At 46.4% G+C, this 25,848-nt stretch overlaps 1 protein-coding gene across 1 annotated transcript; it reads right to left on the bottom strand.

Annotated features, from left to right (window-relative positions):
* Nucleotides 1-234: 234 nt before the first annotated feature.
* HDAC6 (histone deacetylase 6) lies at nt 235-25,639 on the bottom strand. The gene is made up of 30 exons (XM_044269049.1): nt 25,555-25,639; nt 23,462-23,573; nt 20,616-20,741; nt 16,871-16,956; nt 15,926-16,010; nt 15,796-15,836; nt 15,614-15,710; nt 15,283-15,380; nt 15,094-15,198; nt 14,946-15,014; nt 14,377-14,503; nt 13,641-13,706; nt 13,468-13,527; nt 13,276-13,365; nt 12,010-12,116; nt 11,687-11,754; nt 11,097-11,301; nt 10,888-11,016; nt 10,560-10,728; nt 10,258-10,400; nt 8,947-9,015; nt 8,669-8,861; nt 8,426-8,575; nt 7,916-8,090; nt 7,170-7,820; nt 6,818-6,909; nt 6,543-6,641; nt 2,706-2,852; nt 1,934-2,062; nt 235-1,059 (listed from the first exon to the last, which is right to left on the bottom strand). The coding sequence occupies exons 2-30, from the start codon at nt 23,531-23,533 to the stop codon at nt 994-996; spliced, it is 3,714 nt and encodes a 1,237-aa protein (XP_044124984.1). The 5' UTR covers nt 23,534-23,573; nt 25,555-25,639; the 3' UTR covers nt 235-993.
* Between the last annotated feature and the right edge of the window lie 209 nt (nt 25,640-25,848).

Genomic DNA, 25,848 nt, shown 5'->3' with positions numbered 1-25,848 from the left:
AGGTTTTTTTCCTACGAATCCCTGCTTCACAGCGAGGTCAGTGTGACGGAGGACACAGCATGGAAAGAAGGGGCGGAGCAACTCCACAGGGAACGCCCACTGAGCCCTGAACCTGGAGCACCACAAGCAGCAGCCAACTCCAGGTATACCATCAGGTCTAATTATGGTGGCACCCAGCAACGTGCAGGCGCTCCGCTTACAGTACTGGAGCAATAAAACACGGCACAGCGTCACTTTGTGTCTGATTAAATATAATAAATCATTAAATAGCCATAGAGAGTATGGGGGACGGTCACTTGAAAACAGCATAATACCAGTCACTGCTCCATCGCCTACAATGACAAGGCGAACTGAAGTGTAAGAGGACACGCCCCTTTAAATGAGGTTTTATATATATATATTATAGATGTCCTGTGACACTTTGCTGGCATGTCAGAATCTTTGTAATATAATTTGTGTATCAATTCCTCACCAGTTTCATCATCTCTGCTTGTTGTCAGTGAACAGAGACAATCTTGTTTACATCCAGAGGATAAAAACAGTGTACAGACCTAATATTTCTCACAGCTGTGGTTTTGTTACAACTAGACACATCAGCAGCGCAAATTTGTTTTGCTGGCTCTGCTAGTCTGTGACAGTGTTATCAGTGCAGTCCGTGAAATCCGAGGGTGGCCGGTAACAAACCCTCAGCTGCGAGAAGGTCTATAAAAGTTTCCTATGTTTGGATGTGAACCAAAAAGCTGCTGTTCACTGACAGCAAGCAGGTATCTTGTAAACAGTGAGGAACTGAAGCATAAGGTCTAACAGAAAGCTGCAGAACTTGCATGGTACAAACGTAGGCAGCATTTCAGCAGCTGAATACAAACACTACGGCGAGGGTTACAGACTAAGGAGGAGGATGGGAGTTGCAGTGCACTGCACAGTGATCTCCAGTTGTAGTAGTCTCTGTGGTTAGACTTTTGCCTCCCCCCTGGCCGCTGCCATCTGGGAACTTTAGACTCCTGGCATATCCTCACCAAACTTGGAACGGTAAGCGGATTGCTTCGCTGGAATGAGAACCTGCAGAAAAACAAAAGATGTTCAGAGATTATGCCAGCTTGCTGTCAGTGAATGGAAACGTTTTTATTGACAGCCAGCGGGCTGCACCCATTCCGGATCATGTCCAGCAGATACAGGTGCAGGGCTTGTTGTGGTCTGATGATGATGTTTTTTCGGGATCTGTTTTTGAATACAGGTGAGATCAGCGGCACCAGAACAGCCTGACAGCATCTTATCTCCGCCAACTATTAAAGGGGTTTTCCTAGCTCTTAATCTGGATAGGTCATCAGTATCTGATCGGTGGGGGTCTGACACCCGGGACCCCCGCCGCTCAGCTATTTGAGAGGACATCGGGGCTCCTGTGAGCTCACCCTCAGAGCAGGCATCCTCAAACTGCGGCCCTCCAGCTGTTGTAAAACTACAACTCCCACAATGCCCTGCTGCAGGCTGATACCTGTAGGCTGTTTGGGCATGCTGGGAGTTGTAGTTTTGCAACAGCTGGAGGGCCGCAGTTTGAGGATGCCTGGCCTAGGGTAACAGCTGACCAGTGGGGGTCCCGGGAGTCGGACCCCCACCAATCAGATACTGATGACCTATCCAGAGAACAGGTCATCAGGTAAAGTGGCTATTTCCATCTCAGACATTTATGGTATATGGCTAGGATATGCCATCCATGTCAGATAGGTGCGAGTCCCACCTCTAGGACCACCATGCGCGGCTGCTCTCAGTTCCCTTCAGGGGCCCCGTTCTGGAGATAGGAGCGGGTCCCAGAGGTGGGCATATCCTAATGATGGGATTAGCCCTTTAAAATAACAAGCAGACTGAGCTGAGCGTGTATGTCTATGGGGGAGTCATGGGGGCCGCAGTGACCCCCATCTCAGGTACTATATCCCACCTCGTTATGGATGTAGGCGTCACAGCTATAGCACCACACGGAGAGGTCCGAGAAGCTGAGGACGACATCATGGCCGCAGGAGACTCCGTGACACATCATATGCTGCGAGACGTACCTTCCGCACAGAACCTGCAGAACACGGGAAGGTCAGACCCTCACGAGAACACTGCACCATCTCGGACTGTAGGGGGCAGCGGTTTGGCAGAAAGACAATCCACATCCGAGCTCTCTCTTCTCTCCTCATTGTGTTATATTCCTCAGCATTTCCAAGATCTCTGCTTGCTGTCAGTGAACGGCGGCATCTCTCTTTAAATTCCGGCTGAGGGTTTGTTACAATGTATCCAGCCAAGGTAATCTCACTAACAAGCATAGGGTCCAGACCAACGCATTTAGCCAGAACTGTACAGACCCACCACTGAGGGTTTGCTTGTATCCAAAAATCTCTCTCCTGCCCTGGCAGTTTGCTACAATGTATCAGTGAAGGTTAAAATGTAGCAGTTGATTCCAGGCTGTTTAGCTCACAGGGGATTATCTATCTGGATACAACTGTAACAAACCTTCAGCTGTGAGAAATACTGAATCAAAAAGGGTTTTCAGCCTAATAAATAAAATAAAAAATTGCTCCCATTCACTGACATCAAGCAGACATCTTTAAAATGGTGAAAACTTGCAGAACTTTATTACATATTTATTAACATGCAGGGTATGTGCCGCTTTTTACCACCACAGCAGGTTCCATACACGACCCCATCCCCCGCCAGACGCTCCGTACCTGGTAACACGTCAGACAGACCCAGTTCTCCACCTGGGTGCCACACTCTGCGCACGGCTCTGTCACGTCCAGCCCACCAGAGGGCAGCGCTTGTACCGAATCTAAGTGAGGGCACCAGGGCAAGGGTGTTACGGTAAATAATTCCCCCTGGAAACAAGAATTAGAGAATATAAGACGACAGCAAAGCGAAAAACCGCCATATATGGTACTATGACCTGCCGTGTGAGGACTTGTGGAAGTTTGGGAAAGGAGGTGTTGGCAAACCGCCCTCCCTGGGGCTGACCTGCATACTTACCTGCTTCCCGACACCCCTCCTCCCCTAAAATCTATGTGCAACCCCTTTAAGGGTCTGGACTGTGGTTAGACAATTTAGGGGTCAGGTGTGGGGTCTAATAATTTAGGGGTCAGGTGTGGGGTCTAATAATTTAGGGGTCAGGTGTGGGGTCTAATAATTTAGGGGTCAGGTGTGGGGTCTGATAATTTAGGGGTCAGTTGTGGGGTCTGATAATTTAGGGGTCAGTTGTGGGGTCTGATAATTTAGGGGTTAGTTGTGGGGTCTGATAATTTAGGGGTTAGTTGTGGGGTCTAATAATTTAGGGGTTAGTTGTGGGGTCTAATAATTTAGGGGTCACTTGTTGGGTCTGATAATTTAGGGATCAGGTGTGGGAACTAATAATTTAGGGGTCAGGTGTGGGGTCTAATAATTTAGGGGTTAGTTGTGGGGTCTAATAATTTAGGGGTCAGGTGTGGGGTCTAATAATTTAGGAGTCAGATGTGGGGTCTGATAATTTAGGGGTCAGGTGTGGGGTCTGATAAGTTAGGGGTCAGGTGTGGGGTCTGATAATTTAGGGATCAGGTGTGGGAACTAATAATTTAGGGGTCAGGTGTGGGGTCTAATAATTTAGGGGTCAGGTGTGGGGTCTAATAATTTAGGGGTCAGGTGTGGGGTCTAATAATTTAGGGGTCACTTGTTGGGTCTGATAATTTAGGGATCAGGTGTGGGGTCTGATAATTTAGGGATCAGGTGTGGGGTCTGATAATTTAGGGATCAGGTGTGGGGTCTAATAATTTAGGAGTCAGATGTGGGGTCTGATAATTTAGGGGTCACTTGTTGGGTCTGATAATTTAGGGGTCAGGTGTGGGGTCTGACCATTAAGGGGTCAGTTGTGGGGTCTGATCATTAAGGGGTCAGGTGTGGGGTCTGATTATTTAGGGGTCACTTGTTGGGTCTGATAATTTAGGGGTCAGGTGTGGGGTCTGACCATTAAGGGGTCAGTTGTGGGGTCTGATAATTTAGGGGTCAGGTGTGGGGTCTGATAATTAAGGGGTCAGGTGTGGGGTCTGATTATTTAGGGGTCAGTTGTGGGGTCTGATTATTTAGGGGTCAGGTGTGGGGTCTGATTATTTAGGGGTCAGGTGTGGGGTCTGATAATTTAGGGGTCAGGTCTGCCTTTTCAGAAGTATAAACAGTAAAATCTACTTAGTCTAGTTATGATGGGTATTCATTGCCTTTAAGAGCAATGTTGCTTTATAATCACTATTTTTGTATAGACTTCGTTCAGAGGAAGTTGTGTTTTTGTAACCAATAGTCAATCGTCATTTAGACAGTTAGAAGATACACGGCACCTGTGGTATTAGAGGCTTCATTGTATTTCTTATCGGAACATAAATTCCACAACATGAGAAGTGTCAAGATGTTCCCCCGAGTCTATATTATAGTTGGTTCATGTATCAAACTTTGTCCCTCGGCTCTGAGATAAGGTTTCCAGATGTCAGGTATGTGTAGTGTTGAAGATGTCAGTCATGTATGAGTTAACCCTTAATGGTATGATGCTTATAGGTTATACAACAGTGCCACCTAGGTATGAGTAGGTAATACTACACCAGTAGCAAAAGTGCATTCTGGGTAGCGTTATGACGTCACATTCCTTATCAATGTACACGCCTATCCGACAATGATTGGAAAGTTCCAAACTAGGAAGGTGTGTTCATCTAATAAGTTTTTGGTTAAAGGGTTTCTACCACCACATTTTGACCTAATTAGCTGTCAGACACTAGCGATCTGCTAGTGTCTGCTGTACCTAACCATGCTATTGTAATCCCTTTCTCTGCAGCGGTTACCCTAAAAAACTAACTTTTATTGCTATGCAAATGAGCCTCTAGGTGCTATGGGGGCGTCTTTTCAGCACCTAGAGGCTCCGTCTACTCACCATGTCTGCCGCCAAGCTCGTCTCTCCAGCCCGCCCATCTCTAGATTGACAGCCTCCATCGCGGCCGAATTCTCGCACCTGCGCCGTGTGCGTCTGTATTCGGCGCAGTGACTGTCGGACCGCTCACTGCGCAGGCATCTCCACTGCGCCTGCGCCAACGACTGCTCCCAGGAACAGACGACGCCCGGCCTCAAGCAGTGGAGATGCGCAGGCGCAGTGAGCGGTCTGACAGTCGCTGCGCCTGCGCCGAATACAGACGCACATGGCCCAGGCGCGAGAATTCAGCCGCGATGGAGGCTGTCAATCTAGAGATGGGCGGGCTGGAGGGAAGAGCTGGGCGGCAGACATGGTGAGTAGATGGAGCCTCTAGGTGCTGAAAAGACGCCCCCATAGCACCTAGAGGCTCATTTGCATAGCAATAAAAGTTAGTTTTTTAGGGTAACCGCTGCAGAGAAAGGGATTACAATAGCATGGTTAGGTACAGCAGACACTAGCAGATCGCTAGTGTCTGACAGCTAATTAGGTCAAAATGTGGTGGTAGAAACCCTTTAAAAAACCACATACCAAAAAGGAAAAAAAAAGGAAAAGAAACAGAGGAGGAGGAAACAAAGAAAGAGAGCCTGGAGAAGGATCTTCAATATCGCGAAAACTCCTGAGAGCTGACTTCCCTTAGACTCTGCCTGTCACCTAAATTCTCGGGTAATGTATGATCTTTATGCGTGTGTAGTATTGATAAATTAATTTGCTTATCTAGCCAAAATCCCCATTTTATGTGGATATATCTATGTTGCCGCTGTTCAGTTACGATGCATATAACTGAATAGAGGGAATCTTTATATTCCCTAGTTTGATATCAAGCCGATAAATTTATAAGCTTTATTGCAATACTACTAATACAATCCGAGATTGGTCATAGTTAGCAGAGCAGGGGCTCGTATCTGTCATTTTCTTGATTGAATTTCTGTGCATAATCAATTGACTGATCTATCTCTCCTAAATTGAAAGCAGTATGGCATAATATTCTTGTGTTGGTTGAGTAGTGTTTTGTTGGCACCATCTAGTGGCGAATTCTGGGTACTGCATATCATTGAAATTTACATTGATTCATTTTTGATTGTATTATAAATTATTGTATAATAAATGATTTATATTTTTGCATAGACGCTTGTACCCTGTTCTTACTGATTGCACAAAATAAGTAGGTTCTCGATCAAGCTCTTTTTGAGGTGCCTATATGTCCACCTCGTGGATCAATATCATTTTTCTTTTGATCCATTAGTTTTTTTTTAAAATATATAAAGCATTTGCTTTATATCTCTGACAGTGTGGGGTCTGATAATTTAGGGGTCAGGTGTGGGGTCTGATAATTTAGGGGTCAGGTCTAGTCTGGAGTAACATGCTGCAGCCTTTTCTAGTTGCATCCTTGCTTGCCTAGCAGCTGCCCATGTATGCACTGGGTGACAACAGCTGGTTTCCGCCACGTTGTGTGATCTAGTGTTGTCACGGAGACTCTGGAGGTGACCTATGGCTGCTGCTATACAGCCATCTATGTCCCTCCCCAGAGTCACTTTCCCTCCTCAAAGCTGCAGCTACGTACACAATACCATCCAAATACAGGCTGACTTACAGAGAATCCGAGTGATGGGTCCATGTCCACTTCACAGAACAAACGATCACCTGCAGCAGCTTCATCGGGCGGCGCCAGATCCCACTGCTTACCTGCAGACTGTAGAGAGAGTTAACCCCTTGCACGCTACACCTCAGTGTATATATGGGTAAGCTAACAATTTAGTTGCTCCCTGATAAGTCACTCGACAACTTTATAGAGATTTATTTTTAGGTCCTCAATATAGTTGTCAATTTCCTTCTCCCCGATAGAAAACTAAAGGGGGAGTGTTTTACCTCGGCCCATCCAAAATATCTGACTGGTGTTTTGCCAAAATTCATTGTGGTTCTGGTTTTGGGCCATGAAGAATGGACGCAGGGCCCCATATCTATACCTAGACACTATATGGGGATATAAGTACACAAATCTGTACAGTAGAGCTCTCAATTCTGAACTTGTTCTTAAAGGGGATGTCCACTTTTCAAATGTCTGGTCACCAGTGCATGTGACTTGGTGTCCATTGAGATCAGTGGGCCACCTACTCCAGTGACCACCCATTGCAGGTAATTTTGGAGCTATTCTATTATCTCCATATGCAAATTGGACAACCACTTTCTGTGATCAGACCATACTCACAGCAGATCCTACCTGCATTCCTCCTGACGATCTTCCCATGGAAGGTTTTCTTCCTTGCTCCACCGACCGGCTTGCTATCATTGTCTGGAGACCTGACGTCTACACTTTTTGTATCGTCTCCCAAGTGCAAGTCTCTCAAAAGCTCCTCCACTGAGCTCTCAGTCGCAGGTTTAGACCTCTGCTTCTCTGGGGTCTGGTCAGACACCTGCAGCTCAATGACCAGTTCCAGCGATTCTCCTTCATATGACTGATCTGGTTTGGCACAACTGTCCTCGTCCTGAGCAGAAAGACTGGAGACTGAACAGTCCCTCATAGGCACTTGAGAAGGAGACGTAACCAAATCTCCTCCAAGGTCCTCCAATATGGAGTCCTTCTTACTGTCATCTACATCCTGGATCACCAAAGTCCTAACTTCCGGAGAGCCAGCCTCTGCACTCTCACTGCTGACGATGGTCGATAGTGATGGTCTTTGCTTTGGTGTCAGATGTTCCTCTTCTTGCCCCCTTAGATCTGGTCTCGGAGGAGAAGGAGTATATACAATCTGCTTTCCAGGACTTCTGTGTTGAGGTGATGATAATCCAGTCTCCCCATCCTTATGTGGCTGCATCTTCGGTGGGGAGAACAGGACCTCCGAGGCCTCCTCAGAAGGTACAGGAGGTCTAACTGAAGACACCATAAAATATCATATACGTCAATAACTGATCCAGTCAAACACCTCAATCTGCTTCTCCAACCCCCCACCCCGCGCACACACGCACCGTTTATACGCAGGCTACGCCAATATTTCTGATGTACTCCAAGAACACTGGAGATAGCACGCAGGGCTGCAGGACGGGGGGCGTGCAGGTCAGATATGAAGGGAAGTGGATCACCCAGCAGTGTCCGGGTACACATGGACATGGATTCAGAGATCGACATAAGGTTATATCCGCCCTGGGAATGACAAAGAAGACAAGTAAATTATTCAGAGTTGATAGAGAAAGGGGGTCCCTCATCTATTAGCCAGAGCAGCTACACAGAGCTTCTTCTGCCTTGAAGGATCCAATATGGAGTCTATTACATTCAATTAGCTCCATGTAATGCTTCATTTCTCCTCTGGAGGTGCTGCAGGGAAACTGAACACTTACTCTAAGGTTCACCATCATAAATATGGACATCATAGAGGGGAAGTCCTCCCGGCTCTGGACCGCCCTTTATGAGCCGAAACGAAGGCAACGGGAAAGTATATATAAAGCTGCATTGAGTTAGTCCAGGTCTGAGGCACTTACCTCAAGCACTACCACTACCTTGCCCCCTGCCAGCCCCATCAGGAGATGCGTCATGTGGGCGTAGCCTTCTGGACTGACGCAGCAACCTCCAAGCGGGTCACCACGAGCGGCGTCGAATCCGGCAGAGACCAAAACGAGTTGTGGATTAAACTGAAGATAAAAGGAGAGGAAGATCTCGGATTCTCTTTCTAATAGTCCTTATGCAATTTCTCCCCTTCCCCCACCTCCATCTTTCTTCCTCACCTCGTAAGCTATGGGCATGACGATTCTGTGGAAGGCGAGCAGGTACTCCGCATCTCCCATCTTTCCTCCATTCCAGGGGATGTTCACATTAAATCCTTCGCCTGGACCGCTCCCGACCTTGTCGTGTGCGGCGTCCTCAGAAGATGGGAAGAAGATGCCGTTATCATAGCGATGGAGCGACACATACAGGACGCTGGCACGGGGATAAAGGAGGGTGAATATGGGGGGGGGGGGGGTCGGATGGATGCTATTCACCACATAGAGCAGAGACACGTTACCTGGCATCATCCTGGAATATATGCTGAGTACCGTTACCGTGGTGGATATCCCAGTCCAAAATCATCACCCTGAAAGGAGAAAGGGGGAGTTAACCCTATAGAGAACAGGGTTCACGCTGTAATGAATGGCCAGTAAATAGGGGTCCAGATTTACGTAAATAAAGCTTAAACTGGTCCTCCACAATGGACAATGCCTCTTTGTTAAAGTCCTCAACAATAATCCTCTCCACCAAGCTGTCATTTATAAGGCCTACTGGTAGAGAGTATTCCATTTGCCTGCAGCGCCCCCACGGGTGAGATATAGAACTACACAGTTTGCATTAAAATCAATTAGCTTTCTGTGCACTGTATGGACATGCTGAGTCCTCCAGACTGAGGGCCGCTCTTTGCACCCTTCCGATCTTTTTATTTTATTTAATTCCTCCTCTTTTTCAATCTCTCTACCTGCAGGTTGTTTTTTTGTAACAAGAATCTGAATTTCGGAGTATGGTAAAATTGTATTCTGTGCTAGCAATTTAAAGGGGTTCTCCAAGGAGCAGGGGGCTGTGTAAAAGTAAAAAAAATAACAAAACAAAAAAACGTATCTTTAAAAATTTCCCCCCCGCTTCTATCCCCGCTGGATCTGCAGTGGCCACAAGCCACTCATTGTTCTTGTGACCACTGCAGCCAATCATGTGCCATTCATGCTTGTGTGACCACTGAAGCCAGTGATTGGCTGCAGCGGTCATGGGAATGATGAACGTGACCATCATCACTAGAGGCCCATCATGGATCGGAGCGGCAGGGACTGAAGCGGTGGAGCAGAAATATCAGGACAAGGGAGAGAAATATGTGCTGCTTATGTGTTTAGCTCGCAGAGGAGTGTCTAGACTGGAAGCAACTGTAACAAACCCTCAGCTGATGGGAGGCATTAGGTCTATAAGGGTTTTGGGCCTGACAGCAAGCATGAATCTTGGCGATAAGGAGGAATTGGAGCACACCGTATATTAGAAAGTTGCAGAATTTTTTATCATACGTTAATTAAAGGGGTTATCTCAAGTCAACCCCCGTCTATACTTCTTATTATGGATATCATGGGGGGATTGTCCGCCCAGGACCCCTTCTCCATGAGCAAAATCAGACAGCCATTCTGTACAAGCGGCTCCTATTTTGGCGAACTCAAACCGTCATCTGATTGGCTGCTGTGTCATGTAAAAATACATCCCTGCTGCAAGGGAAATGATGGCTGGGATCAATCTGGTGATACAACCCCTTTAAGCTTTAGTTACATGAAACCCCTTTGAATCCCATGTTATCCTCTCCAGACGTTACCTTAGAGGAGGGTCCGACGGGCTCTGCAGACTTTGGGCGTATCGCGCAGCCAAGGCGACATTGTTAAAGAAGCAAAACCCACAGGCCGCACCTGGCTCCGCATGGTGACCCGGAGGGCGGACTATGCAAACTCCATTTTGGACCTGTACACAAAATAACATGTGATACATGTGTAGGGTGCCAGACTCCAGGGTGATAAGGTGAGGAACCAGCTTGGCCTATTGCATGGTTCAGCGGAGACACAACATATAATGTAAGAGGATGGGAGCAGTAGTCGTCCATGCCCAGTGTCTGGGTCTCACCTCTCCCCTCAATACGGCCTCCACCACGCTGAACGTAGAGCCCGCGGCCAGGCGGGCGCTGTTATACGACCTGTTGTTGATGTAGATGGAGTTGTACTGAGAGCCCATCCTGTGCAGGTCTCTTGGTTTCATTCGTGAGCTTTCTTCAATCTTCTTAATGTAAGGGAGGCTACAGAGAGAAGGACAAAAAAAAACGTTAGAATGGAAACCTGATTGATAGGGGGTGGACGTCAAACCCCGTAATGGGGGGGTAACAGTTCAGCATAGACTACCATTAAATGTTCATGATGCATCTATGCAGGGTACAGATAGACCGTCTGTTACGCACCTATGACACATCTGTAGCTCCTTAGTAGTGGCAAGGCGATGGGGAAGACGAGTGCAGCGATCTACGAGCCCCATCTCCTTGTGATGCTTGAAAATCCGCGCAATTCTCAGCGGGAGCTCAGGGTGACCACTGGGAAGAGGAGGAACACTAACCATAAACAGAGAGGAGGTGACGGGAACAGCGTGTGTCACATCATGATGTCGCCTCACCTGTCCCATATGTTATAATGCTCCATCATCTGCTCATCATACACCAGACCCGTGCACCGCTCCGGTAACTTCCTCATCACCTCCTGCATCGCAGTGTCCAAGGTGACCTTCAGGTTATCCTCTTCTGACTCCTCGGGGAAGGAGTGGTCACTGCTTTCCTCTGTTTTTAGTTTATCATCTCCTGTCTCGATCTTAAAGGGAAAATCTAGAGAAAAAAAAATCATCTTCTGAAATACAGGGTATGGCGGTGGATATCCCTCAGGTAATGGTCAGGAGGTGGGGGATGGTGCAAAAGGGGCGACAACTACGTCTCTGAGACGTCAAGGAGCTCAGGGTGGTTGTCACTCCCCTTCATCCACATATGTGATGTCTATCCTCTAAAGGGGTTGCCCCACTGCAAACACTGTGGATAGGCGATAAGTGTCTGAATGTTCAAACGGTAAGACACAGGACCCCCATTATTACGATTGGTGGAGATCCCAGGAGACCCCAAAGTTACACCTTGCATTAACAACGCTGCCGTATTTGCTCCTTACCCTATGCAGCCCCTCCAATATCCCCCTGGCCTCATTGCACACAAAGAAACTCACCCTGGTCCTGCAGACACCGCCAGTATTTCCTGTGGACAGATATGGCGCCAGAGATGGACTGCAGAGAACTGTGGAAAGCAAATGTGATCACTTGTTGGGAGCAATAATCATCGACAGAGACGCTGCTCTAACCCCGGCCCCATCACCTACAGCGTATGGGGGGAAACCAGGGGACAACAGAGTGGGTTTTCTCTGCTTGATTGTTTTGGTCCCTGGAGATAAGGGTTTCCAGAGGTGTCAGGCAGACGCTCATCTTTACAACTACTCAAATGATCCGGAAGAATCTGCTATGAATAAAAACGCTACATGCAAGAACCTCTTACCTCTCACAGGGTGTGAAAGGCTGACGTAAGCTCGGACATGGGTCCCCGAGCAGCACTTTCAATGAGGCGCAGACACCTTCTGCCATAGAGCGCATGTTGTAACCTCCCTGTAAGAGACAGACCAGTGAGATCGACTGCCCAGACCAAGAATTATGTGGCCGATTTACATCCAGTTCTCATATAGAAAAATTCATCTATGAAACAAGTGGGTGTGTAAACCTGTACTGATCCTGAGTTACATCCTGTATTATACTCCAGAGCTGCACTCACTATTCTTCTGGTGCAGTCACTGTGTACATTACATTACTTATCCTGTACTGATCCTGAGTTACATCCTGTTCTATACTCCAGAGCTGCACTCACTATTCTGCTGGTGCAGTCACTGTGTACATACATTACTTATCCTGTACTGATCCTGAGTTACATCCTGTATTATACTCCAGAGCTGCACTCACTATTCTGCTGGTGCAGTCACTGTGTACATTACATTACTTATCCTGTACTGATCCTGAGTTACATCCTGTTCTATACTCCAGAGCTGCACTCACTATTCTGCTGGTGCAGTCACGGTGTACATACATTACTTATCCTGTACTGATCCTGAGTTACATCCTGCATTATACTCCAGAGCTGCACTCACTATTCTGCTGGTGCAGTCACTGTGTACGTACATTACTTATCCTGTACTGATCCTGAGTTACATCCTGTATTATACTCCAGAGCTGCACTCACTATTCTGCTGGTGCAGTCACTGTGTACATTACATTACTTATCCTGTACTGATCCTGAGTTACATCCTGTATTATACTCCAGAGCTGCACTCACTATTCTGCTGGTGCAGTCACTGTGTACATACATTACTTATCCTGTACTGATCCTGAGTTACATCCTGTATTATACTCCAGAGCTGCACTCACTATTCTGCTGCTGGAGTCACTGTGTACATACATTACTTATCCTGTACTGATCCTGAGTAACATCCTGTATTATACTCCAGAGCTGCACTCACTATTCTGCTGGTGCAGTCACTGTGTACATACATTACATATCCTGTACTGATCCTGAGTTACATCCTGTATTATACTCCAGAGCTGCACTCACTATTCTGCTGGTGCAGTCACTGTGTACATACATTACTTATCCTGTACTGATCCTCAGTTACATCCTGTATTATACTCCAGAGCTGCACTCAATATTCTGCTTGTTTACAGCTGTTGGGACATGCTGGAAGTTGGAGTGCACTGAGACAAATACACCATGTCTTACCTCCAGAGCGAGCACCAGTCTTCCTTCAGCCAAACACATGAGCAAGTGGGTAAGGTGTGCAAAGCATGCTGGCGTGGCGGACATCTCCCCCTGTGGAAGGTCAGAAAGAATTACACTACAACTCACTGTATCACACCTGACTGGTCCTGGATGACTACTACACACAGCATGCACCATCAAACTCTTCTTTACCTTAGGATCTCCGACCACTGAGTCGTATCCTGCAGCAACCAACACAAGCTGCGGCTGGAACTGCAGGAAAATAAGATATTAATTTTTTTAAATGGATGGAATAAATAGCGGATAAAAAGGAGCTGCCCATAAACAGCCAATCAGATTCCAGCCTACCCCTGCTCTATGGTTACCTCGTAGGAGACGGGCAGGAGCAGGTGCAGGAAGGTTGTGATATAATCCGCGTCATTCATTCCCGTCTGTGGGGTACAGAAAATATAGAAAAGATTTAAAGGGCTTATCCAGATAACAATATTGCTGGCCTATCCTTAGGAAAGGTATTGGTGGGGGTCCGACACCCAGAATCCTTTTAGATCAGCTGACTAAGGGGCCTCTGTCTCCGTCATTGTTTACCAGGCACAGCGCCATACCTGTAGTAGTGGTTGCGCCTGGTATTGCAGCTCACTCCCATTCCTTTCATTGGGAGCAGCACTGCACTGACCAGTTCAGCACACTACACAGTGATGACACCGGAGCTGATCGGGGGGTGTAAGCTGTCAGATTGGCCATCAATAATAAAATCCTGGAATATCCCTTTAAGGGTCCATTCACACGTCCGTATGTGTTTTGCGGATCCGCAAAACACGGACACCGGCATTTTGCGGACCGCACATCGCCAACACTCTCATAGAAAATGCCTCTTCTTTGCGGACAAGAATAGGACATGTTCTATATTTTTGTGGATCCGCGAACGCGGATGCGGAGAGCACATTCCGTCCCCATTGAAAATAATATGGGTCCGGCACCTGTTCCTGCAAAATTGCGGAACGGATGCGGACGTGTAAATGGACCCTAAGGGCATCTCTGGCACAGGTCCACTAGTGCCAGCTCAGCCACAATAAGCGCCAATGATCCCACCCTCGTCTACACCTTATTCCACGGCACATTTATGTTATATCGCTCGCCCTTCTCCTTGCCCACGGCAGCGCTGGAAGACTCCGCCAGATGTGGCCAAAATTCTCCATTTTCATAGCGATGGATTGAAAAATAAAGGACACTAAAAGGAGGAGAAGGCATAATGTAAGGAAACGGTCAAACTGTACTTACACTAAGTGCAGAAATGTCCTTGATTTGTCCCCAAATGGGTGACAACCAATATTGAGACTATAAAAGCGCCCATAGGGTTTAAGCACCTTAAAGTGAACATCTGTGTTTTATCATTAGGTCATTTCTAGGTCAAGAATTCTTAATACTTTTAGAGTTAAAATATACAATTCTGTCTACTTACAGCCTCCACTAGGGGGCGCCCCGGAGCTGACTGCATACTGTGTTATCATTGAGTTCTATGTACAAACAGTATGCAGTAAGCTTCTGAGCTCCCTCTAGTGGTGGCTGCAGGCTCTGCAAGTCCATAAAATAACGCTATGAAAAGGAGGCGCATGTCCGTATATATCCGCCATGGGATTATTGCATCATGATAACCACATGTAAATACAAACCTTGGGTCGTCCTCAAATATGAACTGCGTGCCTTGTCCATGATGTACATCCCAGTCCACAATGAGAACCCTGGAGAGGAGAGCGCAAGATGAGCGCGTGACGGCCGATGACAATCTTGCTTTGGTCACCAAAACTTCCCCGGACTCACCTCTTTACACCGTGCTGGTGCTGGGCGTATCTGGCGGCGATGGCCAAGTGGTTAAACATGCAGTAACCATTCATCTGGTCAGTATGAGCGTGGTGCCCCGGAGGCCTGTAAAAAGGGGGCGCAAACAGCTAACACCTAATAACATTATCATAGTAATGGTAAGGTAAGTAGGAATGTAGCTGTACTTACCTCACCACTGCCAACCCATTTCGGACTTCCCTTCTCATGACCTTATCGATTAGCTGTAGTACAGACCCGGCGGCCACACGGGAAGCAGTGAACGACATCTAGTGGAAACGCAGGCTGTTAAGGGGGCGCTCTAGTTTTAGTAATTACTGACATAACACAGGTAGGTACCGTAGGTAGGCTGGAAAACCATGATTCCCACATAATGGCAACCCGCCTCAATGCTTCACTGAGAAGGCAAATCACCAGAACGTAGGAGGTTTCCGCTCTGAGGATTGCAGAATTATGAATGCAGCTCTGGAGTACAACATGTATGGGAGAGATGTGGACTTACTGGGTGCAGGTAGACAGAGTCGTAGTTGTCCGACAGTGCTCTGAGCTCTTCCTCTGTCATTTTCTGGGTGGATTTCATTAACTCTACGTAGTCTGGGCTGAAATTTAGTAGATAAGGAAAAACATTTAGGTTGCAATTCCCTTTGTCCCTCCCCCAGACCATCACAATCACAGATCACGCACCTGTGAACCAGCAAGAGCTCCTCCTCAGATGCTTCTCGTGCCTGCAAGACACAGTCACCCACCCAGCACAGTTATGTCTCATGCGATTAAAACCCCCTAAGACCTCTGACCAAACAACAGGGCCACTTACTGGCACTGGCAGGCAGCGGTCCAGCAGCCCGTACTCCACCAACTTCTCCTTCACAGCCAAAAGACGAGTTGGACACTCGGGAAACCTGAGGATGGAGAGGGAAAAGGCTTGGCCATAGAATTCAATGATGAAAATTCTGCCGGGCTGCAGCCACCACTAGGGGGAGCTCCTGTATAATTAATGCATACAGTTTAGACATTGAACTCCATAGCTCCTGAGCTACGCATGGTGGTGCCTGCAGGGAGAATGAACTGTAGCATTTAAAGGGAATCTATGGCTATTCAAGACATTTTGAGCTCTATAACAGAAAAACCAAGCGCCACCCCTCGATTTAAAGTGTACCTGTGTTCATTTTATTATTTATTTTAAATTGCATAATGGCTGTGCTTTTTTGTACAATCCTAACTGTGAAGGAATGTGTCTTTTGGGGCTTTCTTTCAGCCATAGTATTTCCTGTTTCAGCTGCACAGCTAGATGCATTTCACTCAGAAGCAGGGGACGTCTCCCTTCTGTGGAATCTGCCAGAACTGCACTGCTGGGACATCCTATCTCTTACTTCCTGATATGCTTGTTTTCAGCTCTGGAGCTCACAAAACAAATAAGGAGGGGAAAATCACAAAGCAGAAGCTGTGTAGAAGCAGTTCAGGCCCAAGATCTGAGATAGCTCTGACCCCCCCACTTCCTCACTTCTGTCTATGTTACTAAGGATGGATCTTGCCTGACAACAGAAAGAAACTAGGTGGAAGTGAGACCCCTAGTGGCCATGACTTAACAGCTTTTTTATATTAGCTGGATTCAGGCAGATTTTGTAAATGAAGTGATTTAGAAATGTGCTAGTTACACCATTCTCTATTTAATAAAAAAAAAATGTGTGAAAGCACAGTGACTCTTTAAAAATATCAGACATTTTAAAAGGGAGGGAAAAAATCCTTTGCAGAATATTACTTGTCGTCCCAGAGACAGAAAAATTGTGTCATTCGATCATCATACACCAGGCCGGTTCCTTCTGCAGGAGCCTCTGTACCCAGGTGCTGAGGGAGAGAAGAGAGGAAATATATTCAGAATGGATTAACACAGGTGACAAGCCACGTCATATGTGTATCTAATCCTGTCCTGTGTGATACTGTCTGCTGAGCCGCGTATCTAATCCTATCCTGTGTGATACTGTCTGCTGAGCTGCGTATCTAATCCTATCCTGTGTGATACTGTCTGCTGAGCTGTGTATCTAATCCTATCCTGTGTGATACTGTCTGCTGAGCTGTGTATCTAATCCTATCCTGTGTGATACTGTCTGCTGAGCTGTGTATCTAATCCTATCCTGTGCGATACTGTCTGCTGAGCTGTGTATCTAATCCTATCCTGTGCGATACTGTCTGCTGAGCTGTGTATCTAATCCTATCCTGTGCGATACTGTCTGCTGAGCTGTGTATCTAATCCTATCCTGTGCGATACTGTCTGCTGAGCTGTGTATCTAATCCTATCCTGTGTGATACTGTCTGCTGAGCTGAGTATCTAATCCTATCCTGTGTGATACTGTCTGCTGAGCTGTGTATCTAATCCTATCCTGTGTGATACTGTCTGCTGAGCTGTGTATCTAATCCTATCCTGTGTGATACTGCCTGCTGAGCTGTGTATCTAATCCTATCCTGTGTGATACAGTCTGCTGAGCTGTGTATCTAATCCTATCCTGTGTGATACTGTCTGCTGAGCTGTGTATCTAATCCTATCCTGTGTGATACTGTCTGCTGAGCTGTGTATCTAATCCTATCCTGTGTGATACTGACTGCTGAGCTGTGTATCTAATCCTATCCTGTGTGATACTGTCTGCTGAGCTGTGTATCTAATCCTATCCTGTGTGATACTGTCTGCTGAGCTGTGTATCTAATCCTATCCTGTGTGATACTGTCTGCTGAGCTGTGTATCTAATCCTATCCTGTGTGATACAGTCTGCTGAGCTGTGTATCTAATCCTATCCTGTGTGATACTGTCTGCTGAGCTGTGTATCTAATCCTATCCTGTGTGATACTGTCTGCTGAGCTGTGTATCTAATCCTATCCTGTGTGATACTGTCTGCTGAGCTGTGTATCTAATCCTATCCTGTGTGATACTGTCTGCTGAGCTGTGTATCTAATCCTATCCTGTGTGATACTGTCTGCTGAGCTGTGTATCTAATCCTATCCTGTGTGATACTGTCTGCTGAGCTGTGTATCTAATCCTATCCTGTGTGATACTGCCTGCTGAGCTGTGTATCTAATCCTATCCTGTGTGATACTGTCTGCTGAGCTGTGTATCTAATCCTATCCTGTGTGATACTGCCTGCTGAGCTGTGTATCTAATCCTATCCTGTGTGATACTGTCTGCTGAGCTGTGTATCTAATCCTATCCTGTGTGATACTGTCTGCTGAGCTGTGTATCTAATCCTATCCTGTGTGATACTGTCTGCTGAGCTGTGTATCTAATCCTATCCTGTGTGATACTGTCTGCTGAGCTGTGTATCTAATCCTATCCTGTGTGATACTGTCTGCTGAGCTGTGTATCTAATCCTATCCTGTGTGATACTGTCTGCTGAGCTGTGTATCTAATCCTATCCTGTGTGATACTGTCTGCTGAGCTGTGTATCTAATCCTATCCTGTGTGATACTGTCTGCTGAGCTGTGTATCTAATCCTATCCTGTGTGATACTGTCTGCTGAGCTGTGTATCTAATCCTATCCTGTGTGATACTGTCTGCTGAGCTGTGTATCTAATCCTATCCTGTGTGATACTGTCTGCTGAGCTGTGTATCTAATCCTATCTTGTGTGATACTGCCTGCTGAGCTGTGTATCTAATCCTATCATGTGTGATACTGTCTGCTGAGCTGTGTATCTAATCCTATCATGTGTGATACTGTCTGCTGAGCTGTGTATCTAATCCTGTGTGATACTGTCTGCTGAGCTGTGTATCTAATCCTATCCTGTGTGATACTGCCTGCTGAGCTGTGTATCTAATCCTATCCTGTGTGATACTGTCTGCTGAGCTGTGTATCTAATCCTATCCTGTGTGATACCGTCTGCTGAGCTGTGTATCTAATCCTATCCTGTGTGATACTGTCTGCTGAGCTGTGTATCTAATCCTATCTTGTGTGATACTGCATGCTGAGCTGTGTATCTAATCCTCTCCTGTGTGATACTGTCTGCTGAGCTGTGTATCTAATCCTCTCCTGTGTGATACTGTCTGCTGAGCTGTGTATCTAATCCTATCCTGTGTGATACTGTCTGCAGAGCTGTGTATCATCTAATCCTATCCTGTGTGATACTGTCTGCTGAGCTGTGTATCTAATCCTCTCCTGTGTGATACTGTCTGCAGAGCTGTGTATCATCTAATCCTATCCTGTGTGATACTGTCTGCTGAGCTGTGTATCTAATCCTCTCCTGTGTGATACTGTCTGCTGAGCTGTGTATCTAATCCTCTCCTGTGTGATACTGTCTGCAGAGCTGTGTATCATCTAATCCTGTCCTGTGTGATACTGTCTGCTGAGCTGTGTATCTAATCCTATCCTGTGTGATACTGTCTGCTGAGCTGTGTATCTAATCCTATCCTGTGTGATACTGTCTGCTGAGCTGTGTATCTAATCCTATCCTGTGTGATACTGTCTGCTGAGCTGTGTATCTAATCCTATCCTGTGTGATACTGTCTGCTGAGCTGTGTATCTAATCCTATCATGTGTGATACTGTCTGCTGAGCTGTGTATCTAATCCTATCCTGTGTGATACTGTCTGCTGAGCTGTGTATCTAATCCTATCCTGTGTGATACTGCCTGCTGAGCTGTGTATCTAATCCTATCCTGTGTGATTCCGTCTGCTGAGCTGTGTATCTAATCCTATCCTGTGTGATACTGTCTGCTGAGCTGTGTATCTAATCCTATCCTGTGTGATACTGTCTGCTGAGCTGTGTATCTAATCCTATCCTGTGTGATACTGTCTGCTGAGCTGTGTATCTAATCCTATCCTGTGTGATACCGTCTGCTTAGCTCATCAGTACTGGTGAACACGTTAAGTTATCAATTTTAGTTGGTTGTGTAGCTGAATAATATGCACTGTATATGTACTTTTATATTATGGACTATTTACTGCTTTATAACATGAATTGTTTAGAGGTTTCTCCAGGATTTAAATATTGATGGCCATTCCTCAGGAGAGATCAGCAATATCAGATCGGTGGGGTTCTGGGATCTGACACCCGGGACTGACACCGATCAGCTGTATAAAGAGGCCGCGCCGCTCCGGTGAACACTCCACGTCCTCCTCACAGTTTACCGAGCACAGCGCCGTCCACTGTATAGTGGCTTTGCTTGGTATTGCAGCTCAGCCCCATTCACAGTGACTCCACCAGCAGAATAGTGAGTGCAGCTCTGGAGTATAATACAGGATGTAACTCAGGATCAGTACAGGATAAGTAATGTATGTACACAGAGACTCCACCAGCAGAATAGTGAGTGCAGCTCTGGAGTATAATACAGGATGTAACTCAGGATCAGTACTGGATAAGTAATGTATGTACACAGAGACTCCACCAGCAGAATAGTGAGCGCAGCTCTGGAGTAATACAGGATGTAACTCAGGATCAGTAAGGGATAAGTAATGTAATGTATCTGTGTATGAACTATAATTTGATGTGCACAGGTGGACACTTTAAGGTGTGGAGCTCTCACCAATCCATCCAATTGGTCACAAATCTCTCTTTCGGGAGTTTTCCTCATGCGGTGGCCCCTCTTCTTTACTTCCTGTAGGCTGGGGCCACCTTGAGGCGATGTCTGCCCCTTCTTCCCAGGCTTCTTCTAGAAAGACAGAAGTCATAGTGTTGCATGTACAGTTGAAAGAAAAAGTATGTGAACCCTTTGGAATGATCTGGATTTCTGCACAAATTGGTCATAAAATGTGATCTGATCTTCATCTAAGTCACAACAATAGACAATCACAGTCGGCTTAACCTAATAACACACAAAGAGTTAAATGTTACCATGTTTTTATTGAACACACCATGTAAACATTCACAGTGCAGGTGGAAAAAGTATGTGAACCCTTGGATTTAATAACTGGTTGAACCTCCTTTGGCAGCAATAACTTCAACCAAACGTTTCCTGTAGTTGCAGATCAGACGGGCACAACGGTCAGGAGTAATTCTTCACCATTCCTCTTTACAGAACTGTTTCAGTTCAGCAATATTCTTGGGATGTCTGGTGTGAATCGCTTTCTTGAGGTCATGATCCAGCATCTCCATCGGGTTGAGGTCAGGACTCTGACTGGGCCGCTCCAGAAGGTGTATTTTCTTCTGTTTAAGCCATTCTGTTGTTGATTTACTTCTATGCTTTGGGTCGTTGTCCTGTTGCAACACCCATCTTCTGCTGAGCTTCAGCTGGTGGACAGATGGACTTAAGTTCTCCTTCGATGATAGCAATCCGTCCAGGCCCTGACGCAGCAATGCAAACCATGATGCCCCCACCACCATACTTCACAGTTGGGATGAGGTTTTGATATTGATGTGCTGTGCCTCTTTTTCTCCACACATAGTGTTCTGTGTTTCTTCCAAACAACTCAACTTTGGTTTCATCTGAATATTTTGCCAGTACTGCTGTGGGACATCCAGGTGCTCTTGTGCAAACTGTAAACGTGCAGCAATGTGTTTTTTGGACAGCAGTGGCTTCCTCTGTGGTGTCCTCCCATGAAATCCATTCTTGTTTAGTGTTTTACGTATCGTAGATTCGCTAACAGGGATGTAGCATATGCCAGAGACTTTTGTAAGTCTTTAGCTGACACTCTAGGATTCTTCTTCACCTCATTGAGCAGTCTGCACTGTGCTCTTGCAGTCATCTTTACAGGACGGCCACTCCTAGGGAGAGTAGCAGCAGTGCGGAACTTTCTCTATTTATAGACAATTTGTCTTACCGCGGACTGATGAACAGCAAGGCTTTTGGAGATACTTTTATAACCCTTTCCAGCTTTATGCAAGTCAACAATTCTTAATCGTAGGTCTTCTGAGAGCTCTTTTGTGCGAGGCATCATTCACATCAGGCAATGCTTCTTGTGAAAAGCAAACCCAGAACTGGTGTGTGTTTTATAGGGCAGGACAGCTGTAACCAACACCTCCAATCTCATCTCATTGATTGGACTCCAGTTGGCTGACACCTCACTCCATTTAGCTCTTGGAGATGTCATTAGTCTAGGGGTTCACATACTTTTTCCACCTGCACTGTGAATGTTTACATGGAGTGTTCAATAACAACATGGTAACATGTAATTCTTTGTGTGTTATTAGTTTAAGCAGACTGTGATTGTCTATTGTTGTGACTTAGGCCTCTTTCACACGGCCGCTGAGGGGTTGGGGCCGGATGCGTTCAGAGAAAATGGTGCGATTTGACACTAAAACAAGTCAGTTTTTACTGTGATTGCGCTCCATGTTTGCGTTTTTTCCGCGTGGGTGCAAAACAATGTAATGCGTTTTGTACGCGCGTGAGAAAAATCGGCATGTTTGGTACCCAGACCCGAACTTCTTCACAGAAGTTCGGGTTTGGGATCGGGGTTGTGTAGATTTTATTATTTTCCCTTATAACATGGTTATAAGGGAAAATAATAACATTCTTAATACAGAATACATAGTACAATAGGGCTGGAGGGGTTAAAAAAAAATTTAACTCACCTTAGTCCACTTGATCGCGCAGCCCGGCATCTCTTCTGTCTTCTTCTTTGAGGAATAGGACCTTTGATGACATCACTGCGCTCATCACATGGTCCATCACATGATCTTTTACCATGGTGATGGATCATGTGACGGACGCTGTGATAAGCGCAGCGACGTCATCAAAGGTCCTTTTTATATATTTTTTTTTTAACCCCTCCAGCACTATTGTACTAAGCATTCTGTATTAAGAATGCTATTATTTTCCCTTATAACCATGTTATAAGAGAAAACAATAATGATCGTCAGGTCCCAATTCCGATCGTCTTCTAGCAACCGTGCGTGCTTGCGGATGCTTGCGATTTTCAGGCAGCCCCATTCACTTCTATGGGGCCTGCGTTGCGTGAAAAACGCAGAGTATAGAACATGCTGCGATTTCCACGCAACGCACAAGTGATGCGTGAAAATCACTGCTCGTGTGCACAGCCCCATAGAAATGAATGGGTCCGGATTCAGTGCAGGTGCAATGTGTTCGCGTCACGCATTGCACATGCGTGGAAAACTCGCTCGTGTGAAAGGGGCCTTAGATGAAGATCAGATCACATTTTATGACCAATTTGTGCAGAAATCCATATCATTCCAAAGGGTTCACATACTTTTTCTTGCAACTGTAAGAGGGTGGATGATAACGAGTGTAAGCTTCAGAGGATTTTTTTTGTGAACAGAACAGGGTGTCCTTCTAGGTCTGTATTACAAAGCTGTGCCGCCATATTGTGCATCTATGAATCCATGTACCGCTATTTGTCTCTAAGTCCACATGCAGCTGATAGTATACAATTAAAGGTACATTGCAGTACAGTATGCGCATAAAACCAGACATACCGTAGTAGAGAGACTGGGGGAGCCACCTTCTCCTTGACCTCCGGGTGACTTATGATCTCGAGGAGAGGACATGGTCTTGTCTGGGGCTCACTGCTCTGTCGTCATGCGGGAGCTGAAAGAGAATAATGTTCAGACGCCACTGCGCTTATCCTGAGGAGCCGCAGATCTACAGGACTGACCAGAGGACATAGGTCAGGGGGTGGAAGGAATGCACCTCATCCGCCGATCCAAGTCCAGTCCTATTCAATGAGTGACGAACCGTGCAACCCAACTTATATCATGCATCAGGACAGAGCTGTATATCATATATCAGGACAGAGCTGTGCCCCTTATATCATATATCAGGACAGAGCTGTGCCCCTTATATCATATATCAGGACAGAGCTGTGCCCCTTATATCATGCATCAGGACAGAGCTGTGCCCCTTATATCATATATCAGGACAGAGCTGTGCCCCTTATATCATATATCAGGACAGAGCTGTGCCCCTTATGTATCAGGATGGAGCTGTGCCCCTTATATCATGCATCAGGACAGAGCTGTGCCCCTTATATCATATATCAGGACAGAGCTGTAGCCCTTATGTATCAGGACAGAGCTGTGCCCCTTATATCAGGACAGAGCTGTGCCCCTTATATCAGGTATCAGGACAGAGCTGTGCCCCTTATATAAGGACAGAGCTGTGCCCCTTATATCATGCATCAGGACAGAGCTGTAGCCCTTATGTATCAGGACAGAGCTGTGCCCCTTATATCAGGACAGAGCTGTGCCCCTTATATCAGGTATCAGGACAGAGCTGTACCCCTTATATAAGGACAGAGCTGTGCCCCTTATATCATGCATCAGGACAGAGCTGTAGCCCTTATGTATCAGGACAGAGCTGTGCCCCTTATATCAGGACAGAGCTGTGCCCCTTATATCAGGTATCAGGACAGAGCTGTGCCCCTTATATAAGGACAGAGCTGTGCCCCTTATATCATGCATCAGGACAGAGCTGTAGCCCTTATGTATCAGGACAGAGCTGTGCCCCTTATATCAGGACAGAGCTGTGCCCCTTATATCAGGTATCAGGACAGAGCTGTGCCCCTTATATTATATATCAGGACAGAGCTGTGCCCCTTATATCATGCATCAGGACAGAGCTGTGCCCCTTATATCAGGACAGAGCTGTGCCCCTTATATCAGGACAGAGCTGTGCCCCTTATATCAGGTATCAGGACAGAGCTGTGCCCCTTATATCAGGACAGAGCTGTGCCCCTTATATCAGGTATCAGGACAGAGCTGTGCCCCTTATATAAGGACAGAGCTGTGCCCCTTATATCATGACTCAGGACAGAGCTGTAGCCCTTATGTATCAGGACAGAGCTGTGCCCCTTATATCAGGACAGAGCTGTGCCCCTTATATCAGGTATCAGGACAGAGCTGTGCCCCTTATATTATATATCAGGACAGAGCTGTGCCCCTTATATCATGCATCAGGACAGAGCTGTGCCCCTTATATCAGGACAGAGCTGTGCCCCTTATATCAGGACAGAGCTGTGCCCCTTATATCAGGACAGAGCTGTGCCCCTTATATCAGGTCAGAGCTGTGCCCCTTATATCAGGTATCAGGACAGAGCTGTGCCCCTTATATCGGGACAGAGCTGTGCCCCTTATATCAGGACAGAGCTGTGCCCCTTATATCAGGACAGAGCTGTGCCCCTTATATCAGGTATCAGGACAGAGCTGTGCCCCTTATATCAGGACAGAGCTGTGCCCCTTATATCAGGACAGAGCTGTGCCCCTTATATCAGGACAGAGCTGTGCCCCTTATATCAGGTATCAGGACAGAGCTGTGCCCCTTATATCAGGACAGAGCTGTGCCCCTTACATCAGGTATCAGGACAGAGCTGTGCCCCTTACATCAGGTATCAGGACAGAGCTGTGCCCCTTATATCAGGTATCAGGACAGAGCTGTGCCCCTTACACTATGGCAGAGCCGCCCCTGCTTGCATGCATTCCCCATATTAAGGTCTGAGGCTCCGGTGGGGTCACGGGTATATACGGCCCGTATGTTGTCCCCGGCCCCTCCCAGTCTCTCTACTCGCACTAACCGATAGTTTCAAGACCTCCGCTCCCGGTGGATGACGTCACTTCCAGACCATGTGACACAGGCCACACCCACTCCGTGGTGCGGTGACGTCTCGCGGATCTTTCTGTTTCTTCCTAAATGTTAGTACTTAGTCACATCACCTCATATATTATTATATACCCGTCATATCACCTCATATATTATTATATAACAGTCATATCACCTCATATATTATTATATACCCGTCATATCACCTCATATATTATTATATAACAGTCATATCACCTCATATATTATTATATACCCGTCATATCAC

The sequence above is a fragment of the Bufo gargarizans genome, chromosome 9, assembly GCF_014858855.1.
Source record: "Bufo gargarizans isolate SCDJY-AF-19 chromosome 9, ASM1485885v1, whole genome shotgun sequence".
NCBI classification, from domain to species: domain Eukaryota; kingdom Metazoa; phylum Chordata; class Amphibia; order Anura; family Bufonidae; genus Bufo; species Bufo gargarizans.
This window is presented reverse-complemented; position numbering and strand designations above follow the sequence as displayed.

Excerpts from the sequence above, each read along its gene's own strand:
- HDAC6 (XM_044269049.1), bottom strand. The coding sequence starts at position 23,533 with ATGTCCTCTCCTCGAGATCATAAGTCACCCGGAGGTCAAGGAGAAGGT. Across the intron at positions 15,199-15,282 it reads AATGGGTTGGCAGTGGTGAG|GCCTCCGGGGCACCACGCTC; the intron begins GTAAGTACAGCT and ends CCCTTTTTACAG. Across the intron at positions 10,401-10,559 it reads AGGCCGTATTGAGGGGAGAG|GTCCAAAATGGAGTTTGCAT; the intron begins GTGAGACCCAGA and ends TTTTGTGTACAG.